At 41.8% G+C, this 21,504-nt stretch overlaps 1 protein-coding gene across 1 annotated transcript in view; it reads right to left on the bottom strand.

Annotated features, from left to right (window-relative positions):
* Positions 1-16,464: 16,464 nt before the first annotated feature.
* The window catches only part of HSDL2 (hydroxysteroid dehydrogenase like 2), a 65,260-nt gene continuing 60,220 nt past the window's right edge, over positions 16,465-21,504 (bottom strand). Inside the window, exon 11 of the mRNA XM_052645141.1 lies at positions 16,465-16,877. Within this exon, the coding sequence (XP_052501101.1) occupies positions 16,765-16,877 (113 nt within the window). The 3' untranslated portion in view covers positions 16,465-16,764. The remainder of the gene's footprint in view (positions 16,878-21,504) is intronic.

The following is a 21,504-nucleotide window of genomic DNA, read 5'->3' as shown; positions in this document are numbered from 1 at the left end:
ACTTAAAAACAAAGAAAATCATACTGGTATTAGACTCTGACAACAACATTTTTTATCAGAATACAACATAGTAAGACTTAGCAAACTACAGCTTATGGGTCAAATATAGCCAACTTTCCAGTTCTGTAAATAAAGTTTTAATTGGAACACAGACATGCTTGTTCATTTATATATTCTCTAAGGCTGCTTTTGCACGGATGTTCATGTTCACGCTGAGTTGTGTCTGACTCTTTGCGACCCCATGGACTATAGGTCCCCAGGCTCCTCTGTCCATGGAATTTTCCAAGCAAGAATACTGGAGTATGTTGCCATTTCCTACCCCAGGGGACCTTTCTGACCCAGGGACTGAACTCGTCCGTGTCTCTTGCATTTCCCGCACTTGGCAGGAGGATTTTTTGCACTGATAAGGCACAGTTAAATAATTGTGACAGTGACCTATGGCCCACAAAGTCTAAAATAATTACTATTTGGTCTTTTTAAGGAAATATTTGCTAAATCCTAAAACAGAATAGCATATTTAAGATTCTTGAGGGAAGAAAATGCAGGCTAAGTAATTATATTCAGACAAACTGACCTTCAAGTACAAAAGCCACGGATAAACAGTTTTAAATAAGAAAGACAGAGATAATACTCACATGAGCTATTTATGAGGATTCATTGAGTTTCAGACTATCAAATGATTACAGAAGGCTTAACATAAGGGCTTATGCTATAAACTGAATATACGCACCTGCAGAACTAAACCAACGATGGGCAAAGCTCACAGAGCAGTAAGTGATTTGTCTGGGGCAAACCGCAGAACTGAGAAATCTTGGGGAGTAGGAAGTGACTTAGGAGCTTGATTATATACGGAAAATAGGACTGAGAATAAGGGAGAAGTCACAGATAACTCCTCAATTTCTGGACTGGGAAAAATGGATGGAAAGAACCACTCACTAAGCTAGGGAATACAAGAAAAGACACGGATTTTAAGAGAAAGGTAAGTCAAGTTTGGGGCATGTTGAATGTGAAGTGTTTCTGGAATATCATATCACTGTGTCCAGCTGGTTGGTACATACATCTGAAATTCAGCAGAGATGCCCTGAGTGGTTATCAGATTCAAGGGTCACCAGCCAAGGAAGGTGTGAAGTGATCAGAATGGTGTGTAATTTACCATGCAAGTTATCAAGAACAATATCTGAAAAACAACCACCAAAAGAAACAGGTTCTTAGAATTCGTAAGAAAACAGCATCAGCAGTTTCATCATATTTGGCTCCACTGAGATTCTCTTGCATTTGAAACCAATGATTAAGACTTTTCTACTTAAAACTCTTCAAAATAAAGCATTTAAAAATAATATGAAGAGTGAATAAAAACAAAGCCTTTAACTACCCATTTTGGTTATATTTAATGCATACGAAGTTGATGACGTTGCTGTCTATTGGGCCCTGCACTCAAGTGAAAAAAATGATGAGTAAAAAAGGTATTAAAAAGATGAAAACGACTATAAAATTACACACATGGAGTGAAGTATGTATGTATGTATGTATGAAAGACAAAGTGAGTGAAAGTCGCTCAGTTGTGTCCAATTCTTTGCAACTCCATGGACTGTAACCCGCCAAGCTCCACTGTCCATGGAATTCTCCAGGAAAGAATACTTGGAATGGGCAGCCATTTTCTCCTCCAGGTCGATCTTCCCCACCCAGGGATCAAACCCAGGTCTCCTGCATTGCTGGCAGATTTTTTGCCATCTGAGCCACCAGGGAAGCCGATGAAAGACACCAGTGAAAGAACAGGCTGTTAGGAGCTGTGACCGTGTTCCCCCCACTCCATACACTGATGTCCTAATGCCCAGTACTTCAGAAGGAGACTATATTTGGAGACCGGGCCTTAAAGAGGGCATTAAAATAAAATGAGGTCATTTAGGTGAGTCCTAAGGATACAGAATCATGTCTCATCGGAAGAAAGGAGATTAGGCACATAGGAAGGACCTATGAGGCACATAGGAAGGACCATGTGAAGTTATCTTAGGAAAATAGGTATCTACAAGGCAAAGAGAGAGGCCTTAGAAGAACTCAACACTGCCAACATCTTGATCTGGGACTTAGAGCTTTCAGAACTGTAAAAAATGAATAAACTTTTGTTGTTTAAGTGACCCAGTCTGTCTTACTTTGTTTCAGCAGCCCTTGCAAATGAATACAGGCTGGAGAAAGTAGTGTCCTAGTTGGGTAAGAGTTCACAGATATTGATAATAATCCAGTATGTACGAAGCCTCAAAACAGCAAAGTAGAGCTTTTTGTATGTGGTGACTTTGGCTTATACGCAGCAATGAAAATGTTTAAACAGCAAGTATTTACACGGGAAAACAGGGAAGATATTGAAGGGAAAAGTGAAGGGATGCGATACTGGCAATTAGAAGAGGACAGAAAAGGTTAAAGGGTCAGTTTTGAGGAAAACCAAGAAGAGATAGACAAATCCAACCAAGATGTGTCCTATTCCTGAAATCTGAATTAAGTAAAAAGATAAATCAAATAATCCAAAAACAATTCAGCCAAGCAAAGGAGAGTAAAATGAAGTGTTAGTTGCTCAGTCGTGCCCGACTCTTTGGGACCCCACGGACTGCAGTCTACCAGGCTCCTCTGTCCATGGGATTTTCAGGGCAACAATACTAGAGTGGGTTGTCAATTCCTTCTCCAGGGGATCTTTCTGACCCAGGGATAGAAACCGGGTCTCCTGCACTGCAGGCAGATTCTTTACCAGCTGAGCTATGAGGGAAGCCCTATTTATAAAATAGGCTGTCAGGGTTTCCATACTGGGGTGGGTAGCCTTTCCCTTCTCCAGGGGATCTTCCCAACCAGGCTTTGAACCCAGATCTCCCGCATTGCAGGCGGATTCTTTACTTGCTGAGCCACAAGGGAACCCCAAGAATACTGGAGTGAGTAGCCTATCCCTTCTCCAGTAGATATTTCTGACCCAGGAATCGAACCAGGATCTATGCATTGCAGGTGGATTCTTTACCAACTGAGCTATCAGAGAAGCCCAATGGGGGCAAATCTGGATAATTCTCCAGAATTCAAAAGAATTTTTTTTTAATTTCAGCTAATGGAATCCTTGATGATTAACAAATAATAATCAATTTTCAGGCATCAAATGAAAAGATACTTGCAGTGGGTATTAAAAGATAGACAGCAAAAGGAGAAGGGGGCAGCAGAGGATGTGATGGTTATATAGCATCACCAACTCAATGGACGTGAATCTGAGCAAACTGTGGGAGACAGTGAAGGACAGGGGAGACTGCTGTGCTACAGTCCATGGGGTCTCAAAGAGTTAGACATGACTTAGCCACTGAAAAAAAACAATTTATGGAATTCTTTGGAAGTTACCTGTGTGGGTTTAAAAACACACACACACACACACACACAAAACCAAACAGGTAACAATCACCAGCAATTGCACTACATCTTGCCCTTCATCCAGAGGTACAGAGGCCCAAGAGTAAAGTAAGGTGGAAGGGAAAGCTATTCTCCAACCTGAAGATCTGCTCCCTGATGTCACGCCAGTCCACATTCAAGCAGATCAGAGGGGGGGAAAGCCAGGAGGAAAATGCAGCATTTTATGGTAAGACTCTTAACGTTTTAAAAAGTTTCTTAAATAATTTAATGCCTTCTTAAAGTTTTTAAAAGTTCTTTTTCACATAAAGTTGCACAATTTATCTTTTGAGACATCTTTTGATGCTACTTTTCTTTCAGTACAAAAGGACCAATTACTGATGTCCTAGACCACATCCCTTTGCTTTTTATATTAAGTGTGATAAAGTGTTTCTGAAATACATCTTCTTTGTCACTAAAGACACTGGTTTTACCAATATGCAATACTCAAAAATCTCTTGAACTGTTTAAGTGTGAGACTGTGAGAGACAAACCTGAATAATGCTGCATAAATTGTCTTTCTCTAGAAAAGGGTATTATTAAACTTTGTTGACACTGGCTTACAAAATGAAATGCAAAAATTTGCATTTTCAGTACTTTTAGTTTCTTGACCTTTATTTGAATTTGAGACTAAGCTTTACCAAACAACAGAATTTACACTGTAACTAGCCAACCACAGTCCTCATTATGGAATCTACGGAGTGCATTTGTTACCTAGGAAACAGAAGAGCGCACAGGCAGAGTGCAATTTCAGTATAGTTAAAGAATTCTCCAATCATGCTGGTAAATAAAGTCCATAAATCAACTAAGCAGAAGCTAAGTCAAGAAGTACCACAGAAAAAAAAAAAAAAAAGAAGTACCACAGAAGGGTTAAGCTCTATGGAAACTTTTTTCAAGGCAAAAAAGAAAACCTGTGGGGTTTCTTCAGGCAACTATGTGGATCTCTTCAGTAAATATTATGAGCAGGTTTCTTTACAAACACAAACTGTCAAAAAATAAACTGTTCAAAATAAATGGCTTCTCTCCAGTCTTCAGCTTCTCTGTTTTTGACAGTATTTAAGAGAAAAATCTTCTTTAGAGCCAGCCTCATACATCTGGCAGCAGAACATTAATCCAAGAAGGAATTCTGCATTCTTCCATGAGAAGGAGAGTATGCACTGCTCTTGAACAATGCAGGCCAATAAAGGCTGGACTGAGAGGTCACTGTCCGCACCTCTGACAGGCAGGCCTGCTTCCCCATCTACAAAAGGCTGCCTGTACTGCTCTTGAACAATGCAGGCCAATAAAGGCTGGACTGAGAGGTCACTGTCCGCACCTCTGACAGGCAGGCCTGCTTCCCCATCTACAAAAGGCTGCCTGAAAAGAACTTGAAACTCACAGAAATTATATAAAGAATATAATTGTTAACTTTGCAGCTTCCCCCGTGGTGATTACTAATGATAATACTAGTCATTTGAGGGTTCCAAGTAACATAAAGTGGCCATTTTGAGTGTCCTTTAATGGCAACACACTAATAACTAACAAACAGGAAAAGACTAGAAAAGCCTATGGATTTTAAAGCCTATCAAATTTATCCATGGACAACTTAGTGTTTAAAAAAAAAAGAAAACTGATAAATATCAGATCCTACTACTCAGTTACATTTAAAAATCCAGATTTGCACAAATTCACAATTTCTGGAAGTAGCATTTGTCATAATCGAAAGCAGCAGAAAAAGTTTAAACCATGAGAATGTGAGAAATAATTTACATCTTCCTAAACCCAGGGATGGGGGAGCCTGGTGGGCTGCCGTCTATGGGGTCGCACGGAGTCGAACACGACTAAAGCGACTTAGCAGCAGCAGCAGCAAACACCAATATACCAGAAGAAAAATTAGTTGAAATATGAAAGATTATCTGGAATGCTTTCATTAACTAAAACAGTACTGTTATTTGTAAAAAAGCAAAATACTTAATAGTAATAATATCTACATATCACAGTCAAAAAACAAAAACAGACAAAAAAACTAGGTGTTATCTTTTAGTCAGCCCAAATAACTACTCCATGCCAATCCCAGAAAACTGTCAGACACAGCTGCAACTCTGCCAAGCAATTCTCAATGCAAGGCCACACTTTCTTAATGTTTAGTTTACACAGTGACTCTTTGTTAAACCTTAATGCCACAACTGACAGCCATGTAAACCAATACAATGTGTTAGCTTACCTTTCTTAATACTGGGAAGAGCTGATGAAGAGTGTGTATCTGAGAGCTGAAATCATGGGAGTGTTTTAGAGCTCCATTCCATCATTCATGATAAAACCTGAACAAATTTCTATACTTAACCTCTTTGGGCCATCCTTATTAGAAAAGGAAGAGGCATCCTGCTAAAGGGTTTTACCAGTGCCCAGCATGGAGCCCTGTGCAGAGTTTAAATTCATTTATCTCCTCTAGGACAGAAGTCAAAGCAGGAACTAATTAAAGAGGCTGACATGATCTTTGTTAGATGTAGCCTCTTCCAAGTTTTAAGAGTACAATAATGTACACTCCAGGCATATACAAAATTAGGCATGCAAGAATATTAATCTGTTAATGTAAAACTAGGACAAGAATCTAGGATACCTTTTCCTCCTAGAAAAAGACCACTATTTTAGGCATACTTAAACTGTCTCCTCTTTGTAATGACAAAAATCAGTTTGCCTAGCTGATGCTACTGTATATTGTTTTCTGATAAATTTCTACATCTTACTTAACAAAAATTTAAATAGCAAATATTTTTCCACCATAATATTCCTTCATGTTTGGATGATAAATACTTTTTATTTTTTAAGAAAGATCCCATTTCCTATAAATAGCTATAGATATAACTTAGTGTCCACAAAACTTTTTTTCTTAATCTCCTTGGTAATCATCAGATTTAAGTTTGTCAATAAGGATTCTCACACAATAGGCCAAAAAAAAAAGAAAAACCCTCCAGAAATGAGCAGGTAGATGGAGGTTAATGCAAAGATATAAATCCATAACTGCGTTAAAAATCTGAATAATTAATTTTCTGGGCGCTTACTCGACTTTATTGAGTATCTAAAAATACACAGCAACTATCCATGAAAAACTGAGATTAATATAAATCAGCAACATCATCCACGACACTTTTCAAAAATTTTATCTACCATATACAACCCAATAGGTTATAAACAGAGAATACAGAAATACATCGAATAAAACAGGGAGAGCATTATCACAGGGGGAAATAATTAGTTCTAACATTCATGTTCTCCCCATATGTCGTGAAAGGTCTCATATCTTAAATAAGCGAAAATAAAGGTTTTAGCCTGAACAGAAAGCTAGATAATTGTTTATCACACTCCAGTTTAACTAATCTACACTAGGGAAGCTGTTTCTACCTGATTTGCTTGTTAACTATTTAATAGGTAGAAGATTCTGTCATGTTAATCCTAAGGGGTCTGGGAAATAACAAAACTTTACCCTCTAAAGTTATATATATATACAAAATATACATATCTGTAAAATCACAGCCATATTCATCTTTTATTTCTTGCCTTTAAGTCGCCACTTAATCTTTAAAAAACGAAAAAGAAAGAAAAAAGGAAAACTACCAGAAAACTACAAAACGTTCTTTGATTTTGATTTTCGTCAGCCCAACCTCCTCCTACCGAGGGAAATCTATATCTCGACGTATTTGATAACAAACACAAACCACTGTGCGCAGCCTCAGACCGGGCGGGGGGGCGGAAGAGCCCTTCGGAGAAAGCCCTCCTCCGTTAGAAACAATAAATAAGGGACCGAAGCGATGCACGTTCCTTCACACACGCCCCAAAACGCACCTCGGCGAGCCTCGCGTGGGGGAAACAAGTCGGGCAGAGCTCTGAAAACGCCTCTCTCCCTCTCGCTCCCGTAACCTCCTCGAGACTTGGCAACTAAGAGAGCAGATCTTTTCTCTCCCCTTCCCGCCCTCCTGCCCACCTCCAACAGACCCTGGAGCTGGAGCCGGCGAGCCAGACTCGCAGCGCGCCCGCGGCCGCTGCGACAGGACACCGCCGGCGGCGGGCCGGCCCCGGAGAGACAGCCCAGAGCCGCGGCCCCGCCGCCGCCGCCGCTCGCCCGGTCGCCGGGGGTCTTCCCCGTTTCCCGCCCCCCCAGCCCGTCGCAGGCGACGTCCGGCCGCCCGGCTCTCAGCCCGGACTCTCGCCTTTCCGCGCCCCCGCCCCCCCACCCCCGCAGAGGAACAAAAGGAGGGTTCAGCCGGGTCACCGCTAGGCCGCCGAGGGGGCGGCGGCGCGGACCCCAGTGCGGCCGCCCCCGACACAAAGGGGCCGCCGACCCCGCGCGCAGCGTCGGCGCGCTCGTCCCCGCCCCGCGCACGGGCTCTCACCCACCTGCAGGTGTCTGTGCGTCTGTCCATAGGAACGCGGGCAGCGAGGGGGGCCTGCGGGAGCCGGGCAGAGCGGGCTGGACGGGGCGGGCCGGAGGGGAGGGACGGAGGGAGCGCGGCCGCGGGCCCGGGGAGCGAAGGCAAGTGCAACAGGGAAGGCCACCGGCTCGCCACGGACAGCGGGGAGGGGGACGGGGGGCGCCAGCCTGACTCGGCCGACCGGCGCGCGCCGCTCCGTGCGCCGCGGGCTCCGCGCGCCGGGCTCGGAGCGCGGCGGGCAGGCGGGGGGCGGGGCGCGGGCGGGGCGGGGCCGGCGCGCGGGGCGGGGGCTCGGACCCCGGGCTCCAGCCGGCACCGGAAACGCGCCGTGGTCCGCGAGACCCACAGGAAGTGTGTAACGGCACCTCCCACGACGCGCACCGAGCCTAACGGCCGTCGCTGCCCGGAGGTGGTGTGCACCGACCTTCCTGCTACGCACACGCGCGCGCGCGCGCGCACGAGCTCGGTCTCCGCAGCCCGACAGGTGTGGGAGCCACGATCCCCAGTGAGTTCTCAAGTGGGCAGCACCCCTTTCTGTCACACTTCCCGGGCCAGCGGTCTCCGCTGCCCCTCGGAGCTCTGTACAGCTGCACCCTTTTTAAAAGCCAGAATCAGACCTTGCAAGACCCTCCGTTGGTCAGGCGTGTGACACCTGTTTTAACGCGCTGAGTGGAGTCACCTCTACACCCAGGCATTGGCAAGAACACCTCCCATCGACAGATGTGCAACCCACAGTAACGTTGCGTGGTGGAAGTTTCTAATCCAACTACAACCACACGCACCCATCCCGTGGAGGGAGCTGGATCGCTGAATAACACCTAAAACACACTAAAACCTGGGAAGCATACAGTAACACCACCTGCGTACCTGGGCACAAGGGAGGTAGGGTGCCCTCCGCTTTTATCTAGCAAACGTGGCACGTTCTTTGTGCTTGGGGTTCACACTAAGTGCTTAGCGAATACTGATTTACCTAATCCTAAAGATGCTGCGAAGTGGGTGGGGTTAGCACTGCCACTTTGTAGAGGCGACACAGAGATCTTAGAAATCAGCCCAAGATCACAGAGTAGCTGGAGGAACCCAGATTCATCCCAAGTAGTATGCCTCCGTGCTCTTCTCTTCCTACAGCACTGTCTCCAAAGTAATAATAAATGATAATAAATAGCGTTTAAAGTATATCTGATTAGCTATATGTAGTAGCATCCCACTCCAGTACTCTTGCCTGGAAGATCCCATGGACGGAGGAGCCTGGTAGGCTGCAGTCCATGGGGTCGCTAAGAGTCGGTCGACTGAGCGACTTCACTTTCACTTTTCACTTTCATGCACTGGAGAAGGAAATGGCAACCCACTCCAGTGTTCTTGCTTGGAGAATCCCAGGGACGGGGGAGCCTGGTGGGCTGCCGTCTATAGGGTTCCACAGAGTCGGACACGGCTGAAGCGACTTAGCAGCAGCAGCAGCAGCAGAGTATTATTCAGCCTTAAAAAAGAAATCCTGTCACATGCTACAGCATAGATGAACCTTAAGGACACTACACCAAATGAAATAAACCAGCCACAAAAAGGACAAATACTTTATGACTTCACTTGTATAAAATACCTAGAGTTGTCAAAATCATGGAAACAGAGTATTATGGTGGTTGCCAAAGACCGAGGATGGGAATGTGAAAAGTTACTGTTCCATGTATACTTTTAGTTTTGCAAGATGAAAAAGTTCTAGAAATCTGTTATACAACAGTGTAAATATAATTAAACCACTGAACTGTACACTTAAAATTGTTAAAAGAGTAAATTTTATATTATTTGTTTTTATCACAATGAACTTTTTAAGAGCAGTCCCACTTGTTTCAAGGATATTTCCATCTTGATGAGTTTTTTAAATAATGCAGGCTTCCAGCTATGATGAGGTACTTGGTTGAACCAAGTAACTCTCCCACAAAAATACTATAAAATGTGCCTTTAAAAAAAAGGCTGTATAAATCTGTTACATAGCAACCACCCAGGCAGCCAAGGGTTGAGAGTCCCAAGAACCCAGCAAGAAGGGAAACACACTGAAGTGAATACTCCATCCTCAGCTACCTTTCCTTCTCAGAGCTTTGTTGATTTGTATCTAGAAGTATAGAAACCACACAGAGGCACCCTAGTGCTTTCAACAGTCTGATTGGGCTGGAGATACAAATTTTGGAGATCAGGTCTATCAGGGCAGCTTGGACTTGAGAGGCTAAGATTCCAGAAGAAAGGCAATCACAGTAAAAGGAGTCAATCACTGTACATACCATTTCACCTCAAAGTATTTGCTGATTCCTAACCTGTTCATGGAAGAGTCAAGAAGTTAGGAAATAAAGCAGAAAGCAGTTTGTTAAGAGAAAAAAAAAAATCTTAGAAATCTTTGGCCATCTCATGGTGGTTGTATCACTGGTAAGAGAAAAAACAAGTTATTGAAAGGGCAAAAGTATTTGCAAATACCTGAAAATGACATATATCCTGAATATACATCAGTTCAGTTCAGTCGCTCAGTCGTGTCTGACTCTTTGCAACCCCATGGACTGCAGCACGACAGGCTTCCCTGTCCATCACCAACTCCCGGAGCTTACTCAAATTCATGTCCATTGAGTCGGTGATGCCATCCAACCATCTCATCCTCTGTTGTCCCTTTCTCCTCCCGCCTTCAATCTTTCTCAGCATCACATATATATAGAGCTCCCAAAATTCAATAATAAAAACAATGGAATATAATGTGGGCAAAGATTTGAGCAGACACTTCATCAAGATATACACATGTCAAATAAGCACATGTAAAGTGGCTCAGATGGTAAAGAATCTCTGCAATGTGGGAGACCTGGGTTCAATCCCTGGGTTGGGAAGATCCCCTGGAGGAGGGCATGGCAACCCACTCCAGTATTCTTGCCTGGAGAATCCCCATGGCAGAGGAGCCTGGTGAGTTACAGTCCATGGGGTTGCAAAGAGTCCAACATGACAGAGCAACTAAGCACAGCAAAGATGCTCAATTGCATCAGATTTGGAAGTTAAAATACAATGAGATACCAATACATACTTAATAGAATGGCTGAAATTTTAAAGACTGACTATATCAAGTGTTAATGAGCATGTGGAGAAATGAAATCCTATACATTATTAATGAAATGTAAAAATAGTACAACTGATTTGGAAAAAAGTCTGCAATTTCTTAGAAAGTTAAATATACAGATATCATATGATCCAGCCATTTCATAGTCAAGAGAATACAAGGACTCGGTACATGAATATTCATATCAGCTTTATTTTTAATAGCTAAAAGCTAGAAACTACCCACATGTCTGTTGTGGTATATTCCTATAACAAACTACTCAGCAGTAATATGGAATTAACTATTGATATAGATAATGACAAGAATAAATCTCAAAGTGATTGTGCAGATTGAAAGAAGTCAAACAGAAAAGAATATATACTATATGATTCCATTAAAATAAAATTCAGGAAAATGCAAACACTTGTTGTGACCTCACTTGGTAAAAGGGATCAGCTAACTCTCTGGGGTCTCTTTTATAAGGGCACTAATGTGGTCCGCTGGAGAAGGGAATGGCAAACCACTTCAGTATTCTTGCCTTGAGAACCCCATGAACAGTAGGAAAAGGCAAAATGATAGGATACTGAAAGAGGAACTCCCCGGGTCAGTAGGTGCCCAATATGCTACTGGAGATCAGTGGAGAAATAACTCCAGAAAGAATGAAGGGATGGAGCCAAAGCAAAAACAACACCCAGCTGTGGATGTGACTGGTGATAGAAGCAAGATCCAATGCTGTAAAGAGCAATATTGCATAGGAACCTGGCTTGTCAGGTCCATGAATCAAGGCAAATTGGAAGTGGTCAAACAAGAGATGGCAAGGGTGAACATCAACATTCTAGGAATCAGCGAACTAAAATGGACTGGAATGGGTGAATTTAACTCAGATGACCATTATATCTACTACTGCGGGCAGGAATCCCTCAGAAGAAATGGAGTAGCCATCATGGTCAACAAAAGAGTCCGAAATGCAGTACTTGGATGCAATCTCAAAAACGACAGAATGATCTCAGTTCATCTGCAAGGCAAACCATTCAATATCACAGTAATCCAAGTTTATGCCCCAACCAGTAACACTGAAGAAGCTGAAGGTGAACGGTTCTATGAAGACCTACAAGACCTTTTAGAACTAACACCCAAAAAACATGTCCTTTTCATTACAGGGGACTGGAATGCAAAAGTAGGAAGTCAAGAAACACCTGGAGTAACAGGCAAATTTGGCCTTGGAATGCGGAATGAAGCAGGGCAAAGACTAATAGAGTTTGGCCAAGAAAATGCACTGGTCATAGCAAACACCCTCTTCCAACAACACAAGAGAAGACTATACATGGACATCACCAGATGGTCAACACCAAAGTCAGATTGATTATAGTCTTTGCAGCCAAAGGTGGAGAAGCTCTATACAGTCAACAAAAACAAGACCAGGAGCTGACTGTGGCTCAGATCATGAACTCCTTATTACCAAATTCAGACTTCAATTGAAGAAAGTAGGGAAAACCGCTAGACCATTCAGGTATGACCTAAATCAAATCCCTTATGATTATACAGTGGAAGTGAGAAATAGACTTAAGGGACTAGATCTGATAGATAGAGTGCCTGATGAACTATGGAATGAGGTTCGTGACATTGTACAGGAGACAGGGATCAAGACCATCCCCGTGAAAAAGAAATGCAAAAAAGCAAAATGGCTGTCTGGGGAGGCCTTACAGATAGCTGTGAAAAGAAGAGAAGTGAAAAACAAAGGAGAAAAGGAAAGATATAAGCATCTGAATGCAGAGTTCCAAAGAATAGCAAGAAGAGAGAAGAAAGCCTTCTTCAGCAATCAGTGCAAAGAAATAGAGGAAAAGAACAGAATGGGAAAGATTAGAGTTCTCGTCAAGAAAATTAGAGATACCAAGGGAACAGTTCATGTAGAGATGGGCTCTATAAAGGACGGAAATGGTATGGACCTAACAGAAGCAGAAGATATTAAGAAGAGGTGGCAAGAATACACAGAAGAACTGTACAAAAAAGATTTTCATGACCCGGATAATCACGATGGTGTGATCACTCATCTAGAGCAAGACATCCTGGAATGTGAAGTTAAGTGGGCCTTAGGAAGCATCACTATGAACAAAGCTAGTGGAGGTGACGGAATTCCAGTTGAGCTGTTTCAAATCCTGAAAGATGATGCTGTGAAAGTGCTGCACTCAATATGCCAGCAAATTTGGAAAACTCAGCAGTGGCCACAGGACTGAAAAAGGTCAGTTTTCATTCCAATTCCAAAGAAAGGCAATGCCAAAGAATGCTCAAACTATCGCACAATTGCACTCATCTCACATGCTAGTAAAGTAATGCTCAAAATTCTCCAAGCCAGGCTTCAGCAATAAGTGAACTGTGAACTTCCTGATGTTCAAGCTGGTTTTAGAAAAGGCAGAGGAACCAGAGATCAAATTGCCAACATCTGCTCGATCATGGAAAAAGCAAGAGAGTTCCAGAAAAACATCTATTTCTGCTTTATTGACTATGCCAAAGCCTTTGACTGTGTGGATCACAATCAACTGTGGAAAATTCTGAAAGAGATAGGAATACCAGACCACTTAACCTGCCTCTTGAGAAATCTGTATGCAGGTCAGGAAGCAACAGTTAGAACTGGACATGGAACAACAGACTGGTTCCAATAGGAAACGGAGTATGTCAAGGCTGTATATTGTCACCCTGCTTATTTAACTTCTATGCAGAGTACATCATGAGAAATGCTGGACTGGAAGAAACACAAGCTGGAATCAAGATTGCCGGGAGAAATATCAATAACCTCAGATGTGCAGATGCCACCACCCTTATGGCAGAAAGTGAAGAGGAACCAAAAGCCTCTTGATGATGGTGAAAGAGGAGAGTGAAAAAGTTGGCTTAAAGCTCAACATTCAGAAAACGAAGATCATGGCATCCGGTCCCATCACTTCATGGGAAATAGATGGGGAAACAGTGTCAGACTTTATTTTTTGGGGCTCCAAAATCACTGCAGATGGTGACTGCAGCCATGAAATTAAAAGATGCTTACTCCTTGGAAGGAAAGTTATGACCAACCTAGATAGCATATTCAAAAGCAGAGACATTACTTTGCCGACTAAGGTCCGTCTAGTCAAGGCTATGGTTTTTCCAGTGGTCATGTATGGATGTGAGAGTTGGACTGTGAAGAAGGCAGAGCACCGAAGAATTGATGCTTTTGAACTGTGGTGTTGGAGAAGACTCTTGAGAGTCCCGTGGACTGCAAGGAGATCCAACCAGTCCATTCTGAAGATCAACCCTGGGATTTCTTTGGAAGGAATGATGCTAAAGCTGAAACTCCAGTACTTTGGCCACCTCATGGGAAGCGTTGACTCATTGGAAAAGACTCTGATGCTGGGAGGGATTGGGGGCAGGAGGAGAAGGGGACGACAGAGGATGAGATGGCTGGATGGCATCACTGACTCGATGGACGTAAGTCTGAGTGAACTCTGGGAGTTGGTGATGGACAGGGAGGCCTGGCGTGCTGCACTTCATGGGGTCACAAAGAGCAGACACGACTGAGTTACTGAACTGAACTAAATCTTTATCATGAGGACTCCCACCCTTGTAACCTAGGTGGCACTAGAGGTGAAGAAACCCACCTGCCAATGCAGGAGATATGAGACGTGGGTTCAATCCCTCCATCGAGGATCACTGAAAAACACCCTGATGCTGGGAAAGATTGAGGGCAGGAGGAGAAGGGGACAGAAGAGGATGAGACGGTTGGATGGGCATCATTGACTCAATGGATATGAGTTTGAGGAAACTCTGGGAGGTAGTGAAGGACAGGGAAGCCTGGCGTGCTGTAGTCCATAGCACACAGTCGCAAAGAGTCATGACTCGAGTCTGAACAGTGAACAACACCACAAAGTAGAAGCATTTAAAAAAATTTTTGCTTTTTTAAAGAAAGAAATGAAACAAAGCATGACCTTATTGACTGTCCCAGGTACAAAACCTTCCTGGGTTCTGTAGGCTTCATTCAGCCTCCTTGACCTTTACTGAATTACAAAGAGCAGATTCAAACAGTTGCCAATCAGAGAACGGAGGGGAGGCAAGGCGAGGCAAGGCGAGGCGCAGTAGTCAAGAAACACTAGTGCCTGTTGGTCCAGTGGTTAGGACTTCAACTTCCAATGCAGGGAGTTCAGTTTTGATCTCTGGTTGGGGAGCTAAGATCCCACATTCCTGGAGGTGAAAAAACTAAAACATATAACAGAAGCAATATTATATCAGATTCAATAAAGACTTTAAAAATGGTCCACATCAAAAAGAAAATCTTAAATAAGCAATAGTGCAAGCTTGGGGCAGGGTCCTGGTTCCTCCTCAAGGGATACATATATAACAATACCTTTGATTTTACTGCAGGAACTAAGGCTCCCCCTCTCAGGTGGAGAATGGTTAACTTCAGGCTGAGATCAAGATTCCTGAAACACCTCCCTGTTACCTCACTACCAACTAATCAGAATAAAGTCACACACCCTGCAGCCCTCACCCCAAAGTTTGCCTATTAAAAACTTCTCCCTGAAAATAATCGGGGGGTTTGGGTTTTCTGAGCATGAACCACCCAATCTCCTTGTTTGGTTGGCCCTGTTATAAACCTTTTTCTTCTCCAAACTCCAATGTTTCAGTTTGTTTGGCCTCCACTGTGTGTCAGGCACAGAAACTTGTGTTTGTAACATAAATATAAATGAATTACTGTATTACTTTGCTAGAACTACGATAACAAAATGCCACAAACTGGGTGGCTAAAGCAACAGAAATTTCTTCCACTTCTGGAAGCTCGTCTGAGATCAAGGTGTCAGTAGGTTCGGTTTCCTCCGAGGCCTCCTCCTTGGCTTGCAGGTGACTGCCATCTTGCTCGTCCCACATGGTCATTCTCTGTGCCGCCTTGGTTTCGGTGTTGTGTCCAAATTTCCTCTTAAAAGGATACTAGTCAGAATGGATTATGCTGCTGCTGCTAAGTCGCTTCAGTCATATCCGGCTCTAGCGACCCCATGGACTGCAGCCCACCAGGCTCCTCCATCCATGGGATTTTCCAGGCAAAAGTACTGGAGTGGGGTGACACTGCCTCTCCACGAATGGATTATGACCCACCCTAAAAGCCTGGTTTTAACTTAATCACTTGTTTAAAATCCTCCAAACACAGTCACATTCTAAGATTCTCAGGGTTAGGACTTCAGTATTTGAAGGGGGCATACCATTCAGCCCATAACCATCTATTTTAATATTATCATTTCAAAACACTGTGACCAAGTGCATGCTTCTGGAAAGAAATTATTTTATTTTAGGATATCTTTACATAATTTAAAGTAGGATCTATACTGCAATTAGTTGAATTATATCAATAATATTTTCCTATAGGTAACTTACATTTAGAAAGGTAGTCAACAAAATGAAAAAATGTTTTTGTTTAATTCATATTCACAAACAGTATTTATTAAGTATTCTATTATATGATTTCTCTGAAAATGCACTATAAAAGATCTTTTTTAAAACAAATTTTTAAACCTAAAATATCATTAGTATACAATCCTAAACTGAAAATTTTAAAACAGACTAGTCTCATTTTACATGGGAAGAAGATATGAAAAGAGTTATTGTTACTGCCTGACCCTAACTGATCACCAATAATACTTTTCCTAGAAGATGATGGTATATGAGATACAGGACCACTTAATGATGCTTATGTTTGGTTGGATAGCTGTTTTAATTACAATTTCAAATCTTATAGATACAGAAATTCTATTTTTTTTCCAGAACAAGCATATCCTTGTAACATAATGGGGGGTGAAAAGAAACATTCAATTTTAACTGTTGAGCCCTTTTACTTTTTGAGCTTAGCAGTCAACATATTTTCTTTTCTCTTTATAGCTTGGAGTTCATCTGATTCATTAGCTTCTCCAATTTGATTGCCAGGGCCATGTTTCCTTTAATCTTCAGTTTTCCTGACATGAATGCCATTGTTGGTTTTAGTTTCCCTAAAATGAGAAAATGAGAGAAGAAAAAGCAGCATTAATGCCCTTAGGGATATACCACTTCAAGAACATGCATTATAAAAAAGAATTTCTGAGTTCTATAAAGCTCTAAAGCACAGAAATTTCTTTTATACCAATTTTTTTTATCAGTGTCTTGGGAATCCTAACTCCTTGATTTATATTTTAACAGTATCTTATAACAGATAATATAACAACAACAATCAACAAAAGATGTCAAAAAGCTGAAGATGCAACATGTATATGTTAGTTACACAACACTGAAGAATAGATGGCCCTCAAATGAGTTGTAGTAAACAAATACTATTTTAACTAATTTTTCAACCTTTGTAGTTCATTAAAACTCTTAATATTTCAAGTTTAGATTCAAAAACTCAAATGGCATAAATGAGTATAACCTTTTTAAGAAATGACAGTAAGAGTATAGATACCAAGTATGTCTCAACAGTATTTTAACCACAGAAATGCCAGAATATACAATGGTGAGCATTAAAACAGAATTGTATGTAATAATAACATAATAAATAGGAGCTCCTGGAGGGAGAGAACTTTGCTTTTGTTTGCTGCTTTCACTTCCGGGTCTTTTCACTGTTAGGCTTCAGCTAAAAAACTGCGCCTTGCTCTCTCACTCTCTAGTAAAACCCACCATAGTGCACAGGCCCACTCATGCATACATAGCTTCCAATCAGCTTTACAGAGCTTTGCCTGTGAAGATGAATGGACATCAAATGGAGACAAATATCTTTGATATATATATATATAGATCACTCCAAACCAAAAACAGATGAAAGCAATTTGGGGAAAACAGAGACTGCAGGTGCAGGTAAAATGGAAAAGAAGTAAATAAACAAAATTCATGTCCTCATTGATAAGAGAAGCTGTAACAATGTATCAAGAACTGGCTGCTGGAAGAAAGGTCCGCACGAGCATAAGCCCTGGAAAGGGAGAAAAAGAGGAGGGGATGAAATGTAGGCGAGAAAAGAGGAAGGAAAGGAAGGGGGAGAAGCAGGCGAAAGGGAACAGAATCTGGTAGAGTGAGGAAGAAGAAGGGGACAATAAGAACAAGAGAGAAACTGAGAAAACGTGAGTGAACTCTTGGAAATTAAGATTTTGATATATCAACAATATTAAAATATAATAAAAGGAGACACTTGCAATCTTCTTCTGGTCACAGCAGTCAGTCTCTTTACTGCAATACTCCTCCCACTACTAAATAAGCCTCTCTCCACAAACTAGTCCCCCCCCATACACACAATAATCTTTTCAAATGAAGTCTCTCCTTACTGTATACATATATATGTAAAGTGAAAGTTGCTCAGTCGTGTCCGGCTCTTTGCGACCCCATAGACTATGCAGTCCATGGAATTCTCTAGGCCAGAATATTGGAGTGGGTAGCCTTTCCCTTGGGGATCTTCCCAACCCAGGGATCGAAACCAGGTCAACCACATTGCAGGCTGATTCTCTACCAGCTGAGCCACAAGGGAAGCCCAAGAAGACTGGAGTGGGTAGCCTATCGCTTCTCCAGTGGATCTTCCCAACCCAGGAATCTAACTAGGGTCTTCTGCATTGCAGGCGGATTCTTTACCAACTGAGCTATCTACAGATATATATGTATATAAATGTAAAGGAATACAAAGGAAAGTATAAGAAGGCCCTAAATGTGAGATGTTTACATCGGAGATTTAATATTTCCTTCAGAATGTGAGAAGTGAGAAAACTGAGAACAAAGAAATAATATAAGATACGTTCCCAAAGAGCCCATCAACTATCCAGGCAGATGAATGAAAAATGACCAGACCAGTTAGGATCATTGTGAAGTTTCAGAACACTACAGAGAAAGAGACCGTTTTGATTCCAAAACTTTCAGAAAGAGGAGTCGATACAAAAGATTAAGAATAAAGAATAATAACAAATCCTCCATGGTAATCTTAGAAAATGGAGCAATGACTTCAAAATTCTAAGGGAAGATGAATTTCAAGCAGGAAATCTCTACCCAGAGAATAATCAATTCCACTCTTAGGAATCAACCCAACAGAAATGAAAATATATATCTATACAAATATGTATATGACAATATTCACAGCAGCATTATTCATAATAGCGAAAAACTGTTTGAAAGTGAAACTCGCTCAGTCTTGTCTGACTCTTTGCGACCCCATGGACTATACAGTCCATGGAATTCTCCAGGCCAGAATACTGGAGTGAGTAGCCTTTTCCTTCTCCAGGGGAATCTTCCCAATCCAGGTATTGAACCCAGGTCTCCCGCATTGCAGGCTGATTCTTTACCAGCTGAGCCACAAGGGAAGCCCAAGAATACTGAAGTGGGTGGCCTATCCCTTCTCCAGCAGATCTTCCTGACCCTGGAATAGAACTGGGGTCTCCTGCATTGCAGACAGATTCTTTACCAACTGAGCTATGAGGGAAGCTATTTAAAACAACTCAAAGGCCTGCCAGCCGGTGAGTGGATAAGTATGAGCTATTCCCATATGATGGAATATTATTTAGCAGTGAAAAAGAACTGAACTATTGATACATGCTACAACATGATGGATGAAATAAAAGAAAATGAAAGACTATATTATTTAATTTCATTTATATGAAATGTTCAGAAACAGCAAATCTATAAACAGCAAGTCAGTGTGGGCTGGCTGGGCAGTAAAGAGGAACTGACTGCAAAGAGACAGACAATTTTGGAGGGAGTTATAGAAATGTTCTCAAACTGGATTATAAGTGATGTTGTACAACCCTATAAATTTACTAAAAATCATATACACTTACAGTGAGTGGATTTTATGGTATGTAAGTTATACTTTAACAAAACTGTTTTGAAAAATACTGCTGCTGCTGCTAAGTCTCATCAGTCATGTCCAACTCTGTGCAACCCCATAGATGGCAGCCCACAAGGCTCCCCCGTCCCTGGGATTCTCCTGGCAAGAACATTGGAGTGGGTTGCCATTTCCTTCTCCAATGCGTGAAAGTGAAGTCGCTCAGTCGTGTCCCACCCTCAGCGACCCCATGGACTACAGCCTACCAGGCTCCTCCATCCATGGGATTTTCCAGGCAAGAGTACTGGAGTGGGCTGCCATTGCCTTCTCCAGAAAAATACTGGTAGTAAGCACAATTTTATATGTATGCGTGTGTGTGTGTATGCGTGTGTGTGTGTGTGTATTTCTCCTCCCAAAATGCTAATCAGGTAAATCTTGTACAATTTATTTTCTTTCTGTTATAATGTTTTGGAGAAGGTAATGGCACCCCACTCCAGTACTCTTGCCTGGAAAATCCCATGGACGGAGGAGCCTGGTAGGCTGCAGTCCATGGGGTCGCCAAGAGTCGGACAAGACTGAGTGACTTCACTTTCACTTTTCACTTTCATACATTGGAGAAGGAAATGGCAGCCCACTCCAGTGTTCTTGCCTGGAGAATCCCAGGGACGGGGGAGCCTGGTGGGCTGCCATCTATGGGGTCGCACAGAGTCGGACACGACTGAAGTGACTTAGCAGCAGTAGCAGCAGTATAATGTTTTACCATACAGTGGCCTCTACTGGCCAAAAGGAGAGATTTTTGATATTAATAACACATTCACTATATAGATTAGGTCACAGACATGGCTATGGTTTCTTAAAGGAGAATGCTTAGGATATGAGAACTAAATTGCACCAGTTCAAAGGAGAGTAGATGGGATAAAGAGTAAGAATGAAAAGACATAAGAAACAGAAACGAAGCTTATCTGTTCCCAATCTGAACTGCTGCTATCAATCTTGTAAGAAAAAACAAAAAATATATATATATATAAATTACTCATTTAGCTGACTGACCTCCCCCAGTCAATCCAGGGGCACATTTACAGAAAGACATAAATGTAAAGTTCATTGTTACAAGTTTATTCTACATAAATAAAATGTAAATTAAAGAGGTCACTGGACTCTTTCTCCTCCGAAGGGCAAAATACCATGATTTAGAAGAGCAAGAGCTTGGGAGTTAGCTTGGATTCTAATCCTAACTCCAACATTGACTCACCCACCATGTGACTCTGTATTTATTATTTAATTCATCAATACCTCAGTCTTTCTTTTTATAAAATGGAGAAAATCTTTTATCTCAAGCCATTATTGGGAACATTGCTTAACTCAACAGTAATCATATACATGTGAACTATAACTACTTGTGAAATGACAATAATATTTTTTTAATTTCTAAAGATTTTTAAGTTCAAAATATATTTATAAGGTTCAAAATCTCCAAACATTTATTGAGCATCCAAAGCACTGTGTTTAAGCCCTATAGGGAAACAGATTTTAAAATACTAAACAAACACTAAAGAAACCATTAAAAATGATTACAAAGATAACTCTTTGTTAACATTAAAAGATGTTATAATGTAGTAAGTGAAAAAGGTTACCAAACAATGCTATAATCATGTTTTTATAAGCACACATACATATTTATATACATTCAAAATATATACATAGGCTTCCCTGGTGGCTCAGAGGTTAAAGCGTCTGCCTCTAATGCAGGAGACCTGGGTTTGATCCCTGGGTCGGGAAGATCCCCTGGAGAAGGAAATGGCAACCCACTCCAGGATTCTTGCCTGGAGAATCCCATGGCAATCCCA

This window comes from Budorcas taxicolor, chromosome 8 (genome assembly GCF_023091745.1).
Source record: "Budorcas taxicolor isolate Tak-1 chromosome 8, Takin1.1, whole genome shotgun sequence".
Lineage (NCBI taxonomy): Eukaryota > Metazoa > Chordata > Mammalia > Artiodactyla > Bovidae > Budorcas > Budorcas taxicolor.
The sequence above is the reverse complement of the archived record's forward strand: the minus strand, read 5'-3'. Positions and strand labels throughout refer to the sequence as shown.